The sequence below is a fragment of the Taeniopygia guttata genome, chromosome 3 (genome assembly GCF_048771995.1).
Source record: "Taeniopygia guttata chromosome 3, bTaeGut7.mat, whole genome shotgun sequence".
Classification (NCBI taxonomy): domain Eukaryota; kingdom Metazoa; phylum Chordata; class Aves; order Passeriformes; family Estrildidae; genus Taeniopygia; species Taeniopygia guttata.
The window spans coordinates 81799534-81823623 of record NC_133027.1 but is presented as its reverse complement, the minus strand read 5'-3'; the positions used below and the strand labels follow the sequence as shown (position 1 = coordinate 81823623).

The 24090-nt window shown below is 35.6% G+C and overlaps 1 protein-coding gene across 7 annotated transcripts in view; it reads right to left on the bottom strand.

Moving 5' to 3' along the window:
• The window catches only part of BIRC6 (baculoviral IAP repeat containing 6), a 170482-nt gene that overhangs the window by 83944 nt on the left and 62448 nt on the right, over positions 1 to 24090 (bottom strand). For 6 of the 7 annotated variants that reach the window (XM_030268488.4, XM_030268493.4, XM_030268489.4 and 3 more), the window contains exons 31-49: positions 23450 to 23583; positions 20855 to 20992; positions 20027 to 20154; positions 19474 to 19605; positions 17421 to 17636; positions 16862 to 17045; positions 16341 to 16496; positions 15856 to 15989; positions 14153 to 14306; positions 13254 to 13370; positions 12184 to 12338; positions 10843 to 10969; positions 9837 to 9947; positions 8083 to 8216; positions 7005 to 7132; positions 4629 to 5191; positions 1732 to 1907; positions 1106 to 1202; positions 729 to 923 (exon numbers count right to left, since the gene is read on the bottom strand). In XM_030268488.4, the coding sequence (XP_030124348.4) occupies positions 729 to 923; positions 1106 to 1202; positions 1732 to 1907; positions 4629 to 5191; positions 7005 to 7132; positions 8083 to 8216; positions 9837 to 9947; positions 10843 to 10969; positions 12184 to 12338; positions 13254 to 13370; positions 14153 to 14306; positions 15856 to 15989; positions 16341 to 16496; positions 16862 to 17045; positions 17421 to 17636; positions 19474 to 19605; positions 20027 to 20154; positions 20855 to 20992; positions 23450 to 23583 (3179 nt within the window). The remainder of the gene's footprint in view (positions 1 to 728; positions 924 to 1105; positions 1203 to 1731; positions 1908 to 4628; positions 5192 to 7004; positions 7133 to 8082; positions 8217 to 9836; positions 9948 to 10842; positions 10970 to 12183; positions 12339 to 13253; positions 13371 to 14152; positions 14307 to 15855; positions 15990 to 16340; positions 16497 to 16861; positions 17046 to 17420; positions 17637 to 19473; positions 19606 to 20026; positions 20155 to 20854; positions 20993 to 23449; positions 23584 to 24090) is intronic. The other variant, XM_072927206.1, reaches the window with a different exon arrangement.

Genomic DNA, 24090 nt, shown 5'->3' with positions numbered 1-24090 from the left:
TCTCCAGAAATTTTAAAATTAATCCCCGCTTGTCAGTGCAACATACTGTATGAATACATTCAAGGGCTGCACCAGGCTAGTGAGCAGCAATAGAAAACAAAGACATTAGTACTGAAAAGGAAAGCCTTTATAAGATATTACTGTACTGCTACCTGTTAAAACACACATTGTAGTTAACTGGCAGCCATTGTATTGATATCAAAACAGCATTGCAATTCTAACAAATGTTCATGCAGACCACATGAGAGCAGTCAGAAGCAGATATGAGAGCATCAGCAGCAATATCAGCCTTATGCTCCAGCTTCTGCTCTGCTTCATAAAGCACAGGCTCATTCTCTGTCTTCTCACCATACCATGATTCTGTATTAACTCCATCAAAATTGATGTGCCTTAAAAGAAGTTACTGAGTCTTATTGGCTATGTCTAAGGCTGGAACCTGGCATCCCCTGACCTAAGAGAAGACAAAGGGGCTCACCTTGATGCATGACTTCAGCAGAGACAGATCACTCCCTTTCCTTCTCTCCCCTGTCCACATGAGGTCTTATTACCTGTGGTGGAGGGGACCAACCTCATTCCTTAACATTACCTTGGAACACCAGCAACCCCTCTCATTAGAGGATTTAGTAGTACTGGAACATTTGACACTAATGTATTACTTTTTGTTAAGAACTTGATACACATTGACATTACTAGTAGATATTAATCTAAGAGAAAGAAGAATTACTCACCCAAAGGTGCAAAATTGTGAATTCCTTCTGCATTATCAGGCTCAGAAGCGAGCACTCTGGCTTTCAAACTGCTATCTGTCGCTTTGGTGGGACCAGAATCCAGGAATTTCATAATAGTTGAAACCATGCTTCTAGCTGTGTTAACAATAGCTCTTGTGCTTGTTACCATGTTGTTACAGATAAGTTGAACACCACCTGTGTATAATGTGGGCAGAGAGAAAAAAAATACTGCTCAGAAGCACACAACCGATTCCATACAAGCAAAGGCCTGTTTAGTAAACTGGCCCATGTCGACACATATATGTATTCTTTAAGTGCCAAAAAAAAACCTAAATCAAACTTTTTATTTGATGTGGCTAAAGAAAAGACATTCTTACCCATATCATGAAAAGCCTTCAGTGCCTCACTTGTATCCAATACTCGTAAAATGAACCAGAGCAGTGGCTCAGATAACTGACACGTGGCAAGAGAACCCTAGAAGAAAATAAATTAAGAAATATATGGTTTCATACAAAATTAGTACAGTAGAAATTCAAATAACAGCTCTCAGCCTCCCCTTTTAGTAGGCAAAACTACCAGGGAAGAAATGCCACCATAGCTGGCCTCTCTGCCACCATATACAATACCACGTTCCACGTGGTTCAATTCCTTATATAGGAAAAGTCTTCGGGGTATGAAAAAGCTCAAAGTCAGGGCGTGAGCATCTTCATGAAAATATGAGTACTGAGCATTAAAATAGCCACAATGTGCTTCTCACTTGCACATAATAAAATATCTTCAAGCCTTTAGCCAGAAACATTTACAGGAATGTCAAAATGTCCTTAGAGAAAACTCTCTCTCTACCACAGGCAACAGAAAGAGACTTCCTAACTTCAGCACCCAAACGAAGGGAGGTTGTAAAAATGTTAACATTTCTTTTACATAGCAATACTTTAGTTTTCTGATCTAACTACTGATTACAGAATAAATTACCATAAAGCACAGCAAGCCTTAGGGACCTCACCTGCCTTCCCATGTACCCACAGGCCATGTAGGTAAGAATTGGCTGAAGCATCACTTGAACTGTTGTTGCTTTCTTACTAAGTGTTGTCAGGATAGTAAACAACCCATCTCCAACTGATATTGCATCTAAGCCACCATGAAAATTCTCATGTTTAGTCAGGTGTAAGCCACTTGCACCTAAATTAAAACAGACAATTCAGAGGTCACAAACTGAGACCTAACAAACCATTAACAGCACATAAAACAACTGAAGAACATTCAAATGTTCACATGGGTTTTACAAAGTAAAAATAGACCAGTTTTCAGGATCATATGACTTACAATTAGTATTCCCAGATACATATAAATAGGAAGACTTGACCCAGGAAGTCAGGAAATTTAAATCAAATTAGACCATAAAAATGAGTGTAATTAGTAAAGGAAACAGGATAACTACTAGGATTGTAATCACTCCTAGTTAGAGGCAACTGACATTTAAGATATTTTTTCTTTTTTCTGGTAACAATAAAGTGCCCTTGTGCTGCCAAAAACCTCCCCAAACATTTAACACACACATTTCTATCAGAAATACCTCTCCTGAATTTCTACTTCTTACTATAAAAGCTCAGGATTTATTCATGACAATTTTCTGAATACCAATTATCAGCAATATTGATTACACATTGCTGAGATAACAGACAATAAGCAAAACAATAGTCTTCCCATGGAAGAGACTCCTTCCATAAATACATCTGTCTTACAAATCATATGACTTCAACCTGGACAAGCTGTTAAAAATGGTCTTAGATTTAAATGCAATACAACCACAAAGTAATCCTGTCCCATTTAGAGAAACTGAAGCAGTACTAACAAATTATAATAAAAATCAGTATGCTCAAGTGATCTTTGGAGCATGTCTTAAAGAAACCTTTTGGCAAAAGAATTGCCAGGTGTTCTACTTTGGCCATCTTTAAACTGTCAAGAAAGCAAATTATTATTGATAAGCAATGCATGCAGAACAACAAATAAAGCAGTCCTAAGACCCAGCCTCTGTCCAGCCTAGAAAAGTTAAATGGAATGCATGCTGCATGTAAGCTGGATTTGCTGTTACGGAGGACCTTCAGGTGAGGACAATATAGGATAGAAGGTGACTACTGCTACTGGTATGATTTTCACAGTTTGTCACTTACAAAGCAAAAAGCCCTAATGAAACAGACACAATGGTCATAGAAGGAAAAACAGACCAAAAAATGTTTAAAATTCATGTGACAAGTTAATTACTCAGGGCCATCCTGGATCCTGACCAGCTGGCTTGCCAGATGCAGTAAATTAACACTATTAGCATAAATTTTGACACCAGAGCCACTACGTATCAGTAACATTTGCAGACATCTTCTTGTTTACCTGTCCTGGTAGCACCTTTCCATACTGCATTAGTTATTACATATGTATTACTATATGCTGATAACTAATTTTTGGATCCTACGCAAACCTGGCTGCAGTCTTGGAAAATTCTTTTTTTCACAGAAATTGTCCGGAGAAAGCTTAATAGTTCTTGAAGGAACTAAACCCACAAATAGCTGTGTTACATCTTCCCAAAATACATGGACAGATTATTTTCAATAATGTGTATTAAAAACCCTTTGGCAGAACAATCCATTGAAGGGATCAGCAGGCCCAGAACCCTAATTTCAATGAAAAACATTTTGAAAAAAATATCTTTCCAAATTGCCCTTAAAAAATGCAAAACAACTGTTAGACAAAAATCAGTGGTTTAGAAAGACATGAAAGTTGAGAAGACTATCTGAATTTCAGAACAACCCACCATTCCCAGAACAAACTACTTTCAGTGTTCAGAGTGTATTTGTAATATGACACCAACTATCCAAAGTGAAGAAGGAGATGCTCTGGAACTAATTTCAGGAAGATTCCAAGAAAATGACTGTAAAGAGAACAAAATCTTACAACTACTACACCTGAAATGGAGTGCAGGTCTTTGTCTATCCTCCAGCAAAATGTTCTGCACATGCAGAAATCCATGGTATTTCAGCCAGTGGTTTAACTTGTGCAAATAAATTCTATGCTACCATCACAGCACACAAGTAAGCCACAAAGACAGGTAATCTGAACAAATGCATCTCAGATAAATGTCTTGCAAACAGCAGCTTTGATTTCTAAGTATCATCATCTCATTTACTAGTTCATAGCAGGAAGATTCCACCCACAAATATATGACTGGAACTCCTAGAACATGATGTTACTGCAATTTCTGATAAAGCAGAGGAAAAGTTTAGGTATTCTGTGAAAGGGACATGACTGTAATTTGTATTTTCCAAAAGTGATTTAAAAAAGGAAAATCATCCAATACATAGCAAACAACTGAGGTAAGGTGTCTTGTACAAAGAAGACTCATCCTAATTCATGCATAGAGGCATGTGATGGCCACAGACTGAAATACAGGAAATTACACTTCAACATAAGAAATAGACTTTTCTACCTTAAAAAAGATTGAACATTATAACAGGTCGCCCACAGCAGTTGTGGAGATTCCATCCCTTAAGAATTAAAAATCCAACTGAATCAAGGTACTGAGCATCCTGCTCTCAACTGAGGCAGCTCTGAGCTTGTGCAGGAAAGCTGGACTAGACAATCTCCAGAAGTCCTTTAACATAAAGCATTCTGAGATTCAGCAAATTCAAATGTCAAACACATTCCTGTTTGACAATTCCTGTTTCCAATTACTGACTCCCATCTCCTGTTAGAGGCTTTTTTCATGCATCTGTTCCTCTTTACCTTTGTCTCTTTTTTCCTGTCATTTCTACAACACATCTTTCACATCTACACCCAGAGATGAGATTGCAGAAGTTTTAAATGTTTCACCACCTAAAAGACCTTCCATGTTATTCAGAAAATACCTACCAATAATCATAGCCATAGCACTGCTGTTACACTGGCCAAGTGCAGACAAAATCTGGCTCATAATTTGCTGGTTGGCCAACACCAAGTCCGCCACATATGCAGTTGATCCTTGAGTATTAGGGTTACTTCCATTGCCATCTTTGCCTCCTGAAACCTTTTCCTCATCAGACACGCTGTCTGTAGTACTGCTTGCTACTGGAACACGGGCACTGTATTCTCTGTTACTGGAAAGTGGCAGTTGAACTAAAATGTTTATCAGCTTTAATAAATCAAACATGAGTTGATCCCTTGTCATTTCTCCACAAACCGCTTTGGCATCACCTGGACGGATAATGTTGGCAAAAAGACCTCCAAAACATGCTCGAGCACCCACAGAGCTGTCTGAGCCACTGCGAGACATTACTTTGTCTGAACACGTAATGTAATGATGCACAAGAAAGGTTATAGACTCAATCACTGCAGAAATAGTGCTAACTGATACAACTTCAAAATTCTGTTCCAGGGTGAATTCCAAGAGTTTCACTTGAGCATCCAATGGTCCCTGGCCTGTCTGGAAAGCACCCCTGAAAATGAAAAAGAAAAAAAAAAATAGTTATATTACAAATTATACAGGTTTGGCTCTTTGAGTGTGGTCTTTTTCCTTGATTTTTTTAAAAAGCACACCAGACTTCCAATAAATAAAAATCCAGCTATTTTCAGAAATTCATGCTGAAGCCAAATCTCATCTTCCACCCACATCATGCTTCTCTAATTCTTTAATATACTGATCATTACCGCAGAACCTGCTCATGCCACTCCTTTCCTCAGAACACTAAGGATTAAGAGGATAACTTTGAAAAAAGCTAAGATTCATCTTCTTGTTTTGTAATTCAGTTCATTTTGTAGGTAAATACTGGGAACAGTATACATACAGACTGAACAGTCCAGTTCAGTTCTTGGTGAAAATTTTCCTACATTTACAAGAAAACATCATGGAAATAATACTTTATTATCATGAGGATTATTTAATTGCTAACAGGAAATCATAATGGATTTTTTTCTTCCCATTGATTAATCTTATTCAAACTTCTAAAATTAAATGCAGAACAAAACAGTTTATAGAAACAGCTCTGAAAAAATAATTGGAATTTAAGTAATTCTAACAGTAAAATACTGCTTTTCTTTACAATTAATCTTATGATCAGACACAGTACAGTTCAGTAATTATCTGTATTCTTAGAAATAACCATCTACATCCCTTTCTGGTGTTTGCTTCCATTTCATGGCATTTCACTAAAAACCCTAACACGTTTCAAAAACTACCCTTTCAGTGGTCTCATTAGCTTATTTTAAACAAATGCTGGCATACAGACACACAATCCAAGACTCACTGTGAATTAATGATTTTATTTTACATGTCTTGTAAAAATCACTGAACATCAATATAACCTGGTAAACATCACTCCTATAATTTAAGTTACAAAGGTAAAATCTCTTGGAGAAGGCAGAAACCATCTTCTGTAAAATTAAAGAATAGATAACACCAAAGTGCCACCTACTGGGAACTCAGAACTGAGGAAGCGCATCCCTAATTATATGAAGCCTTTTTCTGGAGATGAGCAGAACATCAATACCAGAAAGAAATGCTTTCTAGTGTACTTCAGACTAAACAATTACCATATTTCCAGTGTACTGCTGGAAACAGAATCTTGTGCCCAGCAGACTTGCCTTGAGGAAGCAGAACTGTGAAAGATGAGCCATAAGCACTTCTCTCTCCCCTGGCCAGAGGCACTTCTCTACACTACTGAGCATCAAAAGACCCCAGGAGAGTGGGACAGAGGGTGTTTTCCACTGCTATGTGGAGAGAAAAAACCCACCAAAGATAAAGCACTAAAAAAGCATATTGCATAAATAGAATTATGCAATCTCATAACTCATCCTAGGATGTGAGAAAAGACATCTGTACTATTTTCACAACACATGAATAATTTCTGGAATCTTTCATTAATTCAGACCCCCCAGAATTCTTTTCTTAATATGTAAGCTCATCAACAGTGTCCTTATTTTAGGGAGTAACTTCAATAAGGTTTACATCTTAATTTAAATAAAATTTAGATTTTATTTAAATAGATTTAGATTTAAATAAAATCAGTCCACCATTTTAGTGCCTCTATTGACACTCTTACACAGAGAGCTGTGAGTGAATTCCAGATGCACTTTTCCATGTGCCAAGAGCAGCCCAGGTCCTGCTGCTAGTGCTGCAGCAACAATGATGATTTCCACTGACACTTAACTTAACAGTATGACAAGGCACATACACATCTGAGTTGTAAATCACAATCACACAAATTTTTAAAAAAAGGAGGGTATGAAAGAAAACAAACATGCAAGATTTACCTTTCTGTTGAAAGTATATGTATTAATTTCAATAAAAATTCACTGAACATCTGAGGGCAAGTTGAAGAAAGGTGCACTTGTAATCGAGTAAGAAATTCTTGCATAGCTTGTGTTGCTGTTGGTCCAACCTAGAAGAAAATATATTTTAGGAAGAATTATACATAACTGAAATGTCTTCAAGAACATTAACATCTTCTAAGAACAGAAAAGCATTGCATAGCTTAACTTGCTTTGTAAAATTTTTTACAGCATCTTTACAGAACTAATCTGTATCCATTTATATTATGTGGTTTTCTGTTATTAATCATGAACCAAAAGCAAGAAATTCAGTTCTTTGTCTAAGACTTTTTTTTTCATCTTGAGACTCTCTTTTCAGTAATGTGAACTATATTCCATACAGAATCCACTTCTGTGCTAATCTGAATGTTTTTTCACAAACTACATACTTTAGTAAGTAATTTAATGGCACTGTGCAGTATTAAAGTTCTGGAAATGACCGTGTATTTTCTTGAAAATTTGATGGGGAAAAAAACCCTGGAACTACCAGGTGTTTTCTGTCTCCCAGACTGAGACTCCTGTCAAATACTATCTACAATTAAGTTCATTTGAGCTTTTTTTTAAAATGCTATTAATAGATATTTCAAAGATTGCAAAAAGCAAGAAAACATTTATTGAAATTAGGAGAGACAGCAGATACCACATGAATTCAGAAACAGGCAGAAAACGAATGTATAATTTTAAATTCAGGAATTCTTAGATATTAAAACTTAATCTTCATTGGCGTTTTTATCCCAACCCAACAAGATTTTGGGAAAATAACTGAATGGAACACTTGATTCACATACGGCATCCTCTCCCTGTGGTAAGTCTCCAGAGAGTTGTGAAAACATACCAGCACTACTGAGAGTGTATCAACAACATGAACTGCCCTATGGCTGCTCACCAGAACCAACTAAAACTATAACTAGAAGAAGAAACAAGACAAGGATATAATACATTATGAATGAACACATATTTCTGTCAAGTGTCGTGAAATCCTATTGCAAAAAGTTTTTCTCTTATTTTAATCGCTCATTACCTGTGGACTGTGTTGATTTGTTCCATGAGGGTTAGTGCCAGAAAGAAATTTCACTAACACATGAATAAGGTTGGGATCTGACACCAACAATTGGGCAGTACTTTCTTGAGCTCCAATGGCACTGCTTGGACCAGCTTAAAAATAAAGACATAAAAATTATGTGCATAATCTTAAACATTAAGCATAAATCAAATATTTTTAGTGCAAATTCCTTATATTTGTTTCATTACATGGAAATATTCTCACCTAAATCAGCTACCAAAACCTGCTTACTCAGGACTATAATTCTGAGTTTTCCAGTAAGTACAGATACAAAGCCCCAAAACCGTCCAGTTGGTGTTCCAAGCTTGCTAAAGCAGTATTCCTGAAAACTGAGATTCACTTTGTAGGTGCAATACATATAGAAATTTTGATTTGTCTGTTTTTGTTAATCCAACACTTCAATAAGGCTCAAGTGCATTTTTTGGTTTGTCAGATAGAGACAAAGTGTTCTGTTACCCTGTAAACAATCACAGTATTTTTGTTCTTGGCACTTCAAAGACTTCTCAGAATAAAACTGTAGGGAGCTTAACAGATAATTCTGAAGACTGGTATTTGAATTAAAATACACCATTCAGTGATCAAACAAACGAGCTTTACTAAATGCGAAGTCTTACTCTTACAGCAGTAGTATATTGAATCAGTTCAAAACCCTGAAAAAAGCACAATATGAAACAGATCCTGCAGAAGTGGGACAATGCTTTTTGATAAATGCCATCATGCCAATGTTCTCCATTTCATGACTGGCTCAGGTGTACAACACCCCTGGGGGGAGTTATAGGGACATTCACATAGGCCTGACTGTGTTCATCCCTTCTGATAAGGTGTAACTGACTCAAGCCTTGACAGAACACGTGCTTGTTAACTGAAGGCAGTTATTCCAGAAATCAGGCCATGATCTATTCTCAAATACTACGAAAAAGAGTGAAATCTCAGCTTGTGCAGCCTCTTTCATTAGTTTTTTGCAGCTCTGCTTCTTCACCTGATGACAAAAATTTCAGCAGATTTTTGTGAGACTGATTTTTAAGTAACATCACTGAAAGGGGACAGAAAGTAAAAATTTTAAGAACAAAGTGCATCTTAAAGTCAATGACTTGAAATAGCAAATATGAAAAAAAGATTCATAGGCAACATTTAAAAACCATTTAAACTTCTATCTATTTCTGCTACGGCAAAATCTCATTCACAAAGTGAGATTATTTCTAGTGTGTTATGGAGCAATATAGAGAATGTGAGATATTACTGGTATATATAGGGAAATGAAATGACTGGAATTCTATTTCAATAGATTCAGCTGCTGGGGGCTTATTTCCAGATAGCTTAATATAAGCAGTGACTGATGCCTGCATATTTACAAAAATATTCCTACTCTGTCAGAAAAACTTCAGTCTCACTCACAGCAACTTAATCATTCCTCTCTGCTACTTCTTCTCACGCTACAAAACTAATTCCCAGGGATCATTAGCTAGTCCTAAAATGTTATTTTAGAAGACACTGATGACTTACTTATAATGACATTTTCTTTTACCATGAGGGTTTGTGTTTCCCATGGTACAAGCAATTCAAGGAGCTCACTCTTGAAAAGCTCAAAGTTAATGGAGAACAAAAGCACGTGTATGACAAAAGGAATGTTCTGAAAGTTTTCTGATGGACTCAACATTCATTTGTACATCACTAAAACTGTCAACATAAGAAAACCAACCACACAAACTTACCATTAAGCTGCATGTTTGTCATGAGCGTTAGGCTGTGAAGCACAAGGCACCATGTCCGGAGTAAAGTATTAGGATACCATGCCAGAACTGACAGGAAGCTAGTTACTGAAGCTGTCAAGAAAAACAGTTTTTTCCAAGTTTTAATCTTCAAGGTATTACTATAAATTTCCAATTTTTACCCCAAGGTGCTATGCTGATAATTGTTATCAATAGTATTGTTCCTTGCATTCACTTTGTTTTGACCACCATTGTCATTGTTCCTTCAACAGTGGTTGCAGGAACAGCGACAACGGTGGTCAAAACAAAGTGAATTAGGAAATTAGGAAAAGAAATCTCACCAACACTTCACAGGAACCAGCCCACATAACTTTCTACAGTGTACAGGCCCTGACATCTCAAAGAAAATGATGCAAAGAAACTGGTTTCAAATGTTCTTATGGAAGTCAGTGTAGCAGGATCATCATATCATGCATTAACATTTTGGATTATGACCACAAGATACCACAGACTTACTTAATTATATAGCATAACATATTGCAAGAAAAAAAAAAATCAGCATGTCTTCGTACTAGATTAGTAGTCTGATGCTCAACAATAAGGGAGCTTTCCCACTCTTCTGACCCCTTTGTTAAAGGAGAGATCATAGGATAATACAGAAGAGATGAAATTCATCAGAGAAGTGCATACAGTTCCACAGTTCATCTCAGACTAAGAAGTGTATTTTAATGAGTCCTCTTGGGAATAATTATGAGTTAAGAACCACAGATTTTACCATTTCATTTCTATTAACTTTATAAAAATTGAACAAATCAACTCTCGGTTAGACACTAGCAATGTATTTTCTACTTTAAGAAAAAACTGAGACCAAAGAGTTCTTTAATAAGAACACAGAAATTACCTCAGCACTGATCTTGTTAAAAATACTTACTGAAATACTTATTAGGAGAAACTGAGTATTTAAAAAAAAACAAACCCGAACTTGTTTCCCATATTTAATGTATTTTACCTTGGTTCAGGGAAACAACAGGTATTCGGTTAGCATTATAAAGGAAAATATCAGCACCGCTATCTTTACTTCCAGAGGAGCTGGAATTCAGGCTTAATGTGAGCCATAGCTGCAACAGGGATTCAAGCTGAAAGAAAAGGGAAAAAACCCACTGTGAGACCAAACTCAGAACCCCAGAGCATCAAAGTTTTAATTTTAAAAGTCTGATCTCAGCTGCTACTTTTTCACTGCACACACATGCTCTCTCTCCTTTACTGGATCTGAAAATTCTACTAAACATAATGTTCAAGGCACATTCAGCCTAACTCTGAAATGCTTCTGCTACAGTTTTTGTAATTGATTTCTTCCAAATAGTTTCTCTCAAGAAGCTTCTTCAAACTGGTGTCAAGAAAAATGCAGCTTTATGCACTGTTCAGAAATACTCTTATTATAACCTTATAACTGTAATGCATACAGGTAGGTTTACAGGTTTGCATGGAAGCTTTTGTAATCTTATTAAAGTGATGTTTTCCAGTCAACCAAAATTATTCAAAAGGCCCATTTATCTAACGAGAAGCCTCAGAGATGCTTACTCTGAATAATTCCCCCAAGGAAAATAACTTTATATATTCTGGGGAAGCATCAAGGATGCTTACGCAAGAAACTGTATTTTGGATGAGATATTCACAGAACAACTGAGAGATGAAACCAGTCATTCTATCAAAATATCAGGCAGGCAAACATCTAATCATTATGTATAGAGCATGCATGGCATTCCTCAAATGCCATGTGTGCTATATATAATGATTAGATGCCTGCCTTCTTGTATGTCAAGAAAAGTATTGCTAAACCAATGACTTTTCAGAAAGGAAACTTTTAAATTTGATATTACCATACAGGATCATTGGATAATTCAAATTGGAACGAACATTTGCAAGTTATTCTTCCAATCCAATCTGCTCAGAGAAATGCCATAGAAGATATCAGACTTTGTCACCTGGGGGATTATTCAACTGGGTTTTGAAAACCTCCACAAATCTCCATTTGTCATTAAGTATCACCTAGTGACATTTTTCATTAAAAAGCAAAAAATTATCATTCAGTGGACATACAAACTTGTTTTTAAATATGAAAATGTACACCAGGTTTCCACAGTAACAAGCAATGTCTGCTTTCACAAAGGCTTTCAGCGTTTTGTTTATTATGGACATTACTGGTACTCTTGTCCGTGACATATTCATAAGCAAAGGATCACATAACCTATCAGAACACCTGAATCCTAAGTAGCAAGAAGTAGAGGAAAACAACCCTCAAATTTAGAGATAAATACTATCAGAACATTAAAAATTTAAAATTCAATACCTGAACATGGTGTACTTGTAGCATGGAAAAGAGTTTGTTGAAGCACACACTCAGCATAGGTATAGATGACAACTGCACAAGCAGCTGGGCATTTTGGTTAGCAGCATGTAATCCCCTCAGCAATGAATCATCTGTGCCACTGGGAGACTGCGTCACTAGAAGACAAAATGGCACCATCCCCCCATGAATTACTCTGAAAAGTTGTCAGAAGTAATTTCATAACTATTTCCTTGCATTTTATACTTAAGTGAAAGACACTTTTTTATAATTTAGAAGAACATCTTCAACATAGTGTTCAGTTGAATTGGGCTACTAAATGCCATAGTTGTGTCGCACTTGAATATCAGACATTTCCATCTTCATAAAAACTGTTTGGAACTGAGTCCACACAAAAACATTTTTCACAGCTATTACAGGAGTGTCCTGGTAACATAGTGGCAAGACAAGCAATTGGAACATCTCTTTCATGCATTACAGTGCAACTGTTGCAGACAATAATGAACTTCCAGAGAATGAAGTCCGAAGATATCACTAAACCTACTCTATCAACCAAAGACTGCATGCACATTAAAGTACTCAGAGGGCTACAAAGAGACACATTTAACAAGATGGGCAGCAAAGCTCACTGAAAAAAGGTTTGAAAGTAAAACACTGAGTGTTTTTGTAACATAAAGCTCACTGAACATCTGAGTTCAATATTGTATTAAAATATTTTCACTTTGATCACTCAGTAGGTGTAACTGCCAAAAGCAAAGAGCTTTCAAACACCAAGAATGAAGCTTCACAGAAGAAGTTTAATGTTCACTTGCATCTAGATCTAAAACTGAAAATTTTCCCTTCTTTGTAGCATAATCCACATGCATAGTTGACTGTTTCACAAAATATCTTAAATACAGGCATGTAAGTTATTAAAAAATCTAAATGAAGAACTATCTCTAAAGTACAGCCTAATAAGAAAACTCAAGCAAAATGTAACTTTTTCTCAGCTACTGACTACAGAAAACATTATTACAAACTTCAAAGTATCATGATCATTATGTGAAAAGAATGAATTGATAACATGTAGTTACATGTAGGAGATGTATTTGTTAATGCTTGTAGAATGGAATCAGCCTCCAGTGTGGACATCATTTTCAGCATCAGCTCAGCCTGCTGCTCAAGTCCAACTTCGAGACGTGCATCTAAAGCTACAGAAAGCAACAAAAAATATAAAGCTGAGTATATCAAGGGCATACATAATTACAGAATCACAGAATATTCTGAATTGGAGGGGACCCACAAGGATCATCAAATCTAACTCCTAAGAGAATGGCACATACAGGAACTGGACCCACAGCCTTGGTGTTATCAGCACCATGCTCTGAACAACTGAGCTCACCTCATCTTCAGTTTTTTTCCCTTAACTTTCTATAACATTCTTACAGACCTGAAATTCATGGTTATTAAAATACTGTATTTCTCTGAAACACACCCAAATTTCTTTCCACACTCACTTTACTATCACATATGGCAATCTGCATGTGTTCAAGTAATTTCTTCCTAAGGCACTAGCTCTCAAATGAGAACCAAGAAGTTGTTTTTTCCCAGTGTGGCAAATGAAAAATTTATCACCCAGTTCAGTAGTACTCCTACAAATGAAACAAGTGTGCCACTTGACTCCTTTGGGGTAGAGCCAACTAGGAAAGGACTTCCAAAATTTCCTGGGAAAACAGGAAAGAGTTAAAACTGCCTATAAGTGCATTCCAAAATGTTACAAAATAAGATCTTCTGCTATGTTAGGCTTTTTTAAATGTAAGTTTCACATTATATTCCCTCAGTTACTACAGGAAAAAAAAAATGTGGCATATATAAAATGCAATTCTTTCCTCTTAAAATACATAGCTATTGCTAAAATAATTTCTTGTCTTAAGGTGTCAAATACAGTATTACAGAAAAGAGACGGCAAACAGAACTTTAATTCATTGCTTACCTTGAGAGACTGATATGCTGACAGTTTGTGATCCATTTTTCTCTGTAGTTACAGGTGGTTTTGCAACTGGAATTCCAACACCACCAATGTATGGATTGTAATTGTAGGTGCCATATTCAGCACCCCAGTAATCGTACCAGGTGCTGCTTATAGGCTTAAAAACAAACAAACAAAAAAACACAAAGAAAAACAATAAACATCAAGTCTTTAGATTGCTAAAAGTTTATAACTAACAACAAACTTTGAAGTTAAAAAAAAATTAAAACCAGAATATCAGTTCCAATAGATTTAGAAAATTGTTTCAATTCTAACTGCAGTATAAGCTATTAAATCCTTAGTGATTGTCAAAATCCAGCAACATAGTTACCTGCCTCAAAGATTCAAGCCAATTTGAAAATGTTATAATCAGTTTTTCTTTCCACATTTGTAACGTATTGTAAATGTGGAAGTAGAGTATTACACAGATATTTTGAGGAGTTATTTATCAAGACAGAAAACTGTAGTATACTATTAACTGTACTAAATAAGTACCTTGAGGCCTCAATGAGGCTTAGGGACTATTTGTACTGGGCTCTGAAACAGAAACAGTTGAGTAATCTCTACTTCAGTCATAATTTAAGACATTAAGAAAGTGTACGGATCACAAGTAATGCTGTATAAAGCCAATTTGCATATGCTGGTCTTTTAAATGGTGAGATCCAATACCAACTGTCATTTCACAGATATGGAAGCAAATATTAAGAAGGATGAAGAATGAAGAAGTGGTTTTATGGCAGTTTTTTGGCAGACATCAAAGCAGGTAAGACAATAAAGGTATCTTGGATAAAGCTACTAGTACTGCCACATGACATGATAGGAGAATAAAGAAGGCAGGAAACATCAGTAACACAGAAATTCAGCACTAAGTGTAATTTTTGAAAGTAGACTGAGATTTAAAGAAAAAAATCTTTACACGATAGGTAACGTGTGGAAAGACATATGAGGGAGTACAGCAAAAAAAATCATTTTCTGAGCAAGCAGCGAGACAGATAATTTAGGTTAATTCAAATGAGAGGTTTAAGTCAATAGTGAGAAGCATTGAAAAACTCCAAATATCATCCTTCTAAACAGAGAAAGAGACTCAATACTTCATTATGAACAGTGTGTTTCTTTAAAGGCTAAATATTTTTGTTTTTCATAACTTGTGAACATTGTATTTGTACAACATATGTCTATTTAGCTTTAATTTTAAGTATAACAGTACTTTTGAATTTTCTTTTTCCCCAGTTAAGTAAATTATGAAGAGAGTTGCTTCACTTCATAGTCTAAAGCCAATCTGAGCACAATCTACTGCTGGCTTCCTTTTTAAAATATAGTACTAACAACATAAACTCATCTTAAGATCAGTCACAGAAATAGTGCTCAGTTCTTAATAAAAGGACAAGACTAGATCTTGTTTTTCTATTAATGCTTTTGTTGTGTTCAACATGTGCTAAAGTGTGAGTAAACTCAGAACCTCTTGTTTACACATGTATCTTCATGCAAAAGTACAATATTCTGTGGTCAACTGAGATGTAAATATTTACATTCTTTCCTGCCATTCCACATTAAACATGATAAAAAACCAGCAGCAGGTCTCCTTACACTACTGAAGCAGTGGAAGAGAGTAAGGATTTTTCGATCTCACATGTAAAGGTTATCCTGAAAATTTAGGTGTGACATACCTTGAAGACTTTGGCTGCAAGAGGATCTTTTTCCAAATCAATATCCAAAGGATCAATATCAACTTCCATCAGGTCTTGCAGTAATTCAAGATCAATGTCTTTATCTTTTTCCAACGATGACAAGGGTGGAGCACCTTGAATCATTAAAAGACTATTAACACTAGCAAGTAAAAATTATAGAACAAAGATGTATAATATACTTAACAGTATTTTTATTTTATTTTATTTTAAGCTTTTTCATATTAAAACTTTGTGGAAAAAGTTAAAATATGCAATCAAGTTGCCTTTTTAAAAATAATAGGAAAAATAACCTTTTTTTACTTGCCAGATGTAAAACTAAATTAATAATTACTCAATCTGCCTATATTATCAGAAATTATTTATGTTATCACCAAAAAGTCTTTTACTGACACATTGATAGATTAATACAATTTTTTTTACTCTTTTCAATAAATATACATATACAGAATTATGGACTAATTTACCTGTGATGTCATGTGTCAAAGGCTCATCTATGGTTTCCACTAACTGAACTGTGGACTGCTGGAGAGAGTCATCAGAATCTCCAGCTGAAGCTCCAGCATCTTCTCCCAAAGCACTTTCTTCCATAGCTTCAGCTGCTATAGGTGCCAACAACTCTCCTAGGCATTAAATTAAGCAGACAACTTCATTTCAAACTTTATTCCCATTAGAAATTAACATCCCAGTGTCTACACCAACTGTCATTTTTTCATCTAACTCTAAATTGTCTGGGGGCTATTTCTTCAAGGGGAAGTTTTTTGAATAATTTTCAAATAATCAGGGTCACAAAAATGAACTTTTCAATGCACAAGTCTAATTGCAATTTTAAATCACATTTTTACTAACCTAAATATTATGTTGGTTTTTTTTTTAATAATTTAGGCTGTGTCAGCAGATTAACAGTGATAAACTCCTCCCCAAAATACTAAAGGAAGAAGAATTCAAGTGCGTGATACTTTCTAAAGAATATGATCTTAAAACAAACCTGCTAGAATATCCTGTAGCATACAAGTCAGAGAATACTGAGCCCATGCTCCTCCCCAAGAGATGTCTCCTCTGTTAAAGTCAGTTCCAACAAGAAGCAGCAATAATCTTTCTAACTGAGTCTCATTTACAATTTCACATAAATGAATTGTTGGTCTTGTAGCATTCGCAATTCTAGCAAGAACCTATTAAAAAAAAGGTAAATATATGCCTATTCATAGTTAACCTTATAAAAGTATATAATAACTTTATTGTCTATGATTATTAGATTTTGCTTACAAATAAATCAGGTATTTTTACCAGTTCATACTTTAGAATTTCATGAGTGTAATTACATGAATATCTTTTTTTATAGTTAGTTTTTCCATGCAATTTTGAAGTGGCCATATTGTAAGTCACACAAGAAGTGACAGATCAGAAAAACTATTTCACCAGAAATGATTAGCAATTTTAGTGCTGCAGCTAATTCTTACCATCACACAAGCAAAAAGCAGTAATAGAAAATGAATTTAATGTGGTTGCTACTGCAGCTACATAGTGATGTTCCATATTCTGTTTACCTTACAAACAAAAAGAAGTAAATCTGCATGACAAGTAAAGTCCATGGACAAGAGAAAGAGTGCCAGCTTTTGCACGACAGAAATGCAACGTTCATGTGCCAGTGTAAAGGGAAGTGGTTCAATTTCTGGAGTTTCCTTTGCTGTCGATACTTCTGTATCTAAAGAAGAACGAGGCCATTCTGCAGTTCGACGCAAGCGTATTAAGTCCTTGAAGTGCTGCAGAAATTAAATTTGAAACAACAGTTACAGTTTAAAACTGACCTCTAAATCCTTTCCCACCAAACCAGCAATAACAGAGACTGTGGAACTCCTTAAAAAAACTAGAAGGAAGTCTAAAAATACATGAGAATCTGGAATGGAATTAAGGCCTCATTGGCAGAAATTTGTTTGGCAGCATGTTATCTCAGATGACAGATGCACAATCAAATTCAGTTCTGCAGAAGTGCCAATTAAGTTTATGTATACCATAACACATATTGAAAATACATATTTTTCAAAGTATTTTTCATATTTCCACACCTGTACATAAAGCTACAGTTACCATAAAGCAAACTGCATATAAAATAGCCAATATGGAAATTTACTTTTACAAGAACACTGACTTTTCAGTTCTTCACATTCAATAAATCATCAGGAATTTCTGATTATTTTTAATACTGCCATGATACCAAGTATGCATTACTCACTCCATAAATTGAACTAGTTTGATTTTTGATCATGGCTCTGAACTACAACCTTTTTGACAGAGGGCCTACATGTGATGGAGAAAAGAAGGTGCTTTCCTTAATCCTCTCATCCACCAAGGGCATTTATTTTGCCTCTCAGCTCATTGTATCAGCTACACTAGCAGTCATCAAATACAAATGCCTCTTATAATCCCACTTAAGCAGTAGCTACTGAATTAGACCAAGGAAAGAGCTATTTAGTAAGACAAAGGGTTCACTTTCTCCTAAATGCAGTACATATTTCATGTCACAGCTTGTCATAACTAAAAGTGATTAGTAGGTGAAATAGCAAAACACACATAAAATGCAACTATCAGGGGTACAGTAACACCTTAACTACAAGAAACTACAAGAGGAAAGATCTTTAGTTCAACATTTTTTTTATGCAATGTGGCTACTATAAAGTGAAGCTTAAAACACCTGGACAGCACAGTTCAGACAGTAACTCATTTAAAGATGTCTCAAGGAGCCACCAGTAGAGTAGCCCCCTTGGTATAACCTGCTGGAATAAAGCAGAAGATAGTGCAGGAAAGAACAGCTCATGACAAGCACAGTTAGTGAAAAGTTTTATTTTTATGCTAGTGATTTTTTTTCTCCCATAATTACTAGAAATTTTAATATTTCCCTTTAGACTGCCTGTCTACAGGTCCAACATCATGTAATCTCCTTCCACAGACCTTCCAGTTTGGTAACTGGAAAGATTTACACATGTTTTGTGTACCCTGCAAAGTCCACATTGCCATTGTCTGAAATCCCTAAATTTCAGCATCTCTTCTCATAGCCGAAGCAATTCTTTAACTACATATCAACTCTCAATATCTGAGGCTTATTGTAAGATGCCACAACTAAAGTGGTGGGTACCTTCAGGAAGCTAAAAAGCTTATGACAAACTTCAAAAACAATTCTCCAAAGTCACATTTATTAGTTCATGAAGACAGACACTGGCATGATTATTTTCTGATTACTCAATCAGGAAAGCATCTAGAAGAGCATCATGCATAAAAGGTAGCCATATAAAGTACTACTTTATCTTTCTATTGCTGTATGTTATCCAAAGTTTAATGACATGACTGGCATCCTCAAAGCTACAAGTTTATTAGCAATTTTGGCCATGACTACCTAAAAGAATCCTGTAGAAAATAAACTATTTTTCACAGAGCAATAAATTTCCAGATGGCTGCTTCTTTTCAGTATTAGAATATACATGATAGCAGCTATGATGAAACAACTTTTTGTAATAAGGTCAAAGTAAGACAAAAATGACTTTGCAGGAACAGGTCTTTTCACATAAAGGACAAGAAGTCAGTTACAGTTTCAGAGCATCATACCTTTGAAGTAGCCTGCTTTAGTTTTGCCTGTTCTACTAAAAGTTTGTATGATGATCCTTTGTTGCTTTGTATTTTCTCTTTTTCCATCTGTTCCACCAAAGCCTTCTGTTTTGCTTTTAATAAGTTAAGTTGCTAAAAGAAAATGTTAATAGGAATAAATGAAAATTTAAGCAATAAGATGTTAAAAGGATCAGTATGTTCACATGATAGCAATCTTCAGTTCAAACTGTAACTTGAACATTTAAAATACTTTTAAATCACAGCACAGGTGCTTGCACTCAGGTGTACTCAGATTTATGTAGAAAGTACATTATATTTATTGTCCAATAGAGTACAACAGTACACTCCAACATTTGTTTTTTTTTTGCAGATCCCTTGCCCCATGTTTTAGATGAATGTCAAAGAAGTTAGGCAGCCTTTAGCTACAGAATCAGACCTATGCAAAAGCAAGGCTGAATGAGTCCCAGTGCCAAAGCTGTTGTTCCAAGAAATGAGATATCCTATAAATAAGACACACTTCTGTGAAAATAGCTACTACCATGCAGGAAGTCACCTGTTTATGATGCACAAGCTGCTTTCTGATCTTTCGGGAATACAGTCTATCGAGGCTGCTGTTGCCTTTAGTAGATCTGCTCAGACTCTGAGTGTGAAGGCTATTATTTATAAAACTCCACTGGTTCCCTAATGGAAATAAAATTTAAAAAATTATTCCATCTTATTAAACTTCATTTAACTCTATAGAAAAGCCTTTATGTTTCAATAGGTAGCATCTCCATATACTAAGTACTAAAGAAACAAGCTAAATTGAACTCTTGGCATTATTCAACTATCCCCACTCATTGTAGTATTTCTGTGTGATAGTAAAATGCAGTAATACCATCTTTTTTTCATTATTCTTAGAACATATAAGCAGACAAGCAACTCTGCCCGAAGTAAAAATAGATAAACAGCTTCATTCATAACATAAAAAGTTTATTTTAATTTTTAGAAAAGGTATTAAAAGAAAACCATAGCTAATCAAAATAATAACAATAATACTGATGATGATAACAACAATATATGGTACACATTATTATTATTATTACTACTACTACTATTATGAAATAAATGAAAACCAGACAAAAATGACATTTAAAAATAGTGGGTACAAATACCAAAACATTTATGAATCATACTGCTGGCCCTTTCTCACAGTAGAAAGTGTCTCAACATGGTGCACTTTCAATTGTAAAGTCCCAGTCACAGGGTAATATACAGACATTTCACAAACTATTTCACAAACAAACATGCATTTTAAAAATCTTTTTTCAAGTGAATAGAAAATGCATTTCAGGAATAACAGTACCCATAGAATCAAGTTTTGATAATAAATGTAATATACCTGTCAAAAAGCGTTCCCTCTCTTTTCCATTCAGAGGTTTCTTGGCTGTGGCTGCTTCATCTTCAACAGTAGCTACATAATCCAGTAGTCTGGACACCAGCATTACAACCCAACTGATCATGGGAATATCTAAAACTCCTTCAAAATAAACAAATTTCAGTGCCTTAATAAATTTCTGAAGACATAACAAACATCACACATTTCACCAGGCCACAAAAACTCCACTTTTCTCTTTTTGTTTTTTAAAAGGAGAATTAAGAGTCTGAGCACTCAAAAATGAGGGAAGAAATCAGTATTCATCTCAACTGTTCATGTTAAAAATTAAGCAGCACTTTTCTTAAAAGTCAAAAATTTAATAACTAAATTTCCTAAATACCAAATGCATAATGACAGCTGCTTGCATTAAAGTACACGAAGTAGAGATCTCAAATTCTACAGTGTGCAATTCCTCCATCAAGCAGGGCTCCAATAAGATAGTTATAACCATGGAGAGAGACACCTTCCATCTTGACTTCTCCATTAGTGTATTTTCATGTAGCTATCTGAATAAGCTGCAGGAAAGCCAAGAGTGACTTCAGACTAGATGAACCACACTGGTGGCACTAAAGACTGGCTAATGCCTATTTCAGTCTCACACTTAAAATGCCAATATTTTGGTAAGAAAGGAAAAAAAAAGTATCTTGCACATCATTCAAGAAAAATCTTTGTGCACATGGAAATCCTAATGAACAGTTCCAAAGTGAACTCAAGACCACTCAACAAAACCAGAAACCTACAAATAACGGCCACTATATTACAGTCATTATGCAAATGGTACAATTCTACAATGTCATTACAGCAAAGACAGACATCAGCCCTAGAGGTTACACCCACATTTTCATATCAGTGTGCTCTGCTGAGCCACATTTAACTACACTGTGCTTTTCATGCACAGACCTCAAAAAAGCTGTAATTAATTCAAACTATTATTAAATACAGATCAAACAAGAAAACTAAGGCACAGAAAAGATCCATCCAAAATCACATATAACTGCTGGCATCCAAGCAGTAGGATGCAGCCTGACTTGTTAATTGCAGTTTCCTGAGCGCACTCTGACAGAAAGCAGCCCAGCCCATGGAGGCAGAGGAAGGACTCCAACAGGTCCACAACAGGACCTGGACTGTTCCTGGATTGGAACCACAGACTAAATTGCAAGAACAGACATAAGGAGCACTGGTGACTGCTACACAACTTTTTGGTTGGCAGAATCAAAGAATAAAAAACAAAGATCCTGCTGCAGAAGGAAGTACATACCTTTTCATACTTCTGTTAAAACCATTTATTGTCCTTTTGTCTCAAAAAAAGAAAAATCTCAGCTTCTCTCCCTCCCCCCCTCCAAATGCCTTTTGCTCATTCCTTTTTTCCTGTTCTGGCCAAAAAAATGTACAATTTCTCTCCACCCGTAACACTCACCTCTTGCTTTGATTTTCCTTTGCTTTTCACTTTTTCCCCAGTAAGTTTTCACCCTTTTGACACTGATTTATGTGTGATAGTTCTCAAATAGGAATTTCTTCTGCCATACCTGATGCTTCCACCACACATAATATTGCCCTAGTACTCACCTGTACTGTCCAGGAGGAAGGAAGCTGGAAGACCAGCAAATAAAGCTCTGAAGTATCAGTTACTTCTGCTTCCTAAAGTCCTCCATGAGGACAACTAGTAAGGCAAGAGCTATGAAAGGAATTGGAAGCTGTGGGGAGAGTGCAAACAGAGGTAGAGGAGATGTAAGCTTGGGTTTGCCTCAAACTAGTTAGAGACTATAGCAGGATATGGCCCCAATAGAGAAAGCATATGGTAGATCAGTGGGAAGCAATAGGACAGCTTCTGACCAGCTGTAGGTCTGTTAACATCAGGACACAAGGGAAAACTAAGGACAGTCTCAGCTGGCACTTCACAGACTTCACAAGGCTAAGAATTTTAAACAACTTATCTTCTATAATGCTTTGCTACCTGTACATAACAAATGAAATAGCCTAGGGTGTGATGTTTTCAAAAATAAGAATTTGTGTCAACCTTGGGGTAGTTAAGAGAACACTCAAAGAAAATAAAGTTTGCCGGATATAATTTCAGTAAATTTTTAGGATCAAAAAAAATGTAAATTCTTTGTAATTACAAAAAGTCTCACAAGATCAAACTCTGTATTTTGCAGAAACTATGCCGATACAAACTTGTCCTTGTATCTGTTGCACCTCAAAAACTTGAAACTTAGAAAGGATCTCATGAACAAAAAGGTGCATTTCTCTCCAAACCATTAAATTCCAAAGTCATTCACTAGAGCTGTCTATAAACTGAATGCTCCCCCCACTCTGCCAAAGCTTCCTAGCTGCATTATAAATAATCATATAGATTTTTCTCAGTCTTAATGGGGTGGGGGAAGGAATCTCTTTTAGCACCTAAAGAACAAGAAGATTAATCACATTTTAAAAGACAATTGTGTTTTAGAAATATAGTAAACAAGCAATTTCTTCTTTTAATACACCAAAAATTGTGAGTTAGTCTCTCAATTTTCTAGTTTATAATAAATATGAAAATAATCTCCCAAATTAGAAGGCTACCTTCAGTTCTTCTGTGCACAGGTAAATGAGGTTGCAATGGTGACAGCAGGTTGTCCAGGAGATTAAGTAAACTTTCTAAAACACCACTGTTGCTAAGCGATCTTTGGCCAATGCAAGAAAGCAACATGAAGACCCTAAAAATAAAATTTACATATTCAAGATTTTATTTCTTTTTCAGAATCAGTAATATCCTGCAACACCCCTTATATAACAGTATTGTCCTAGGCTTTCATCTCAGACACGGACAGGTTGCTACAGAAAGCAGTACTGCGGCCCAGCAAGTAGACTGGATTTCACATTCTTATCATTGTTAAGATCAATACAACATTTTAGGGCGAACATCATCTGTTTCACCCTCAAGAGTTCAGCAGTGTCTTCCACATCTGAAACAAGATCTCATCCATTTTATTTCCTATCACACATTACTGATAGAAGGGGAAGAGAATGAAATATATGGATTCTTATATCCTTGAATTAATTAATTTTAAAAAGATATGAAAATACAGATGTTGCTGTTCAAAGAAGGCAGAAAGCCTCTAAGCATTAAATATGCTTGATTAAAATAAAATGCTAACAGTTAGAATATTAAATACCTCAATCAAGAATATCTAACATTCAATGACCAACTCTATAATCAATAT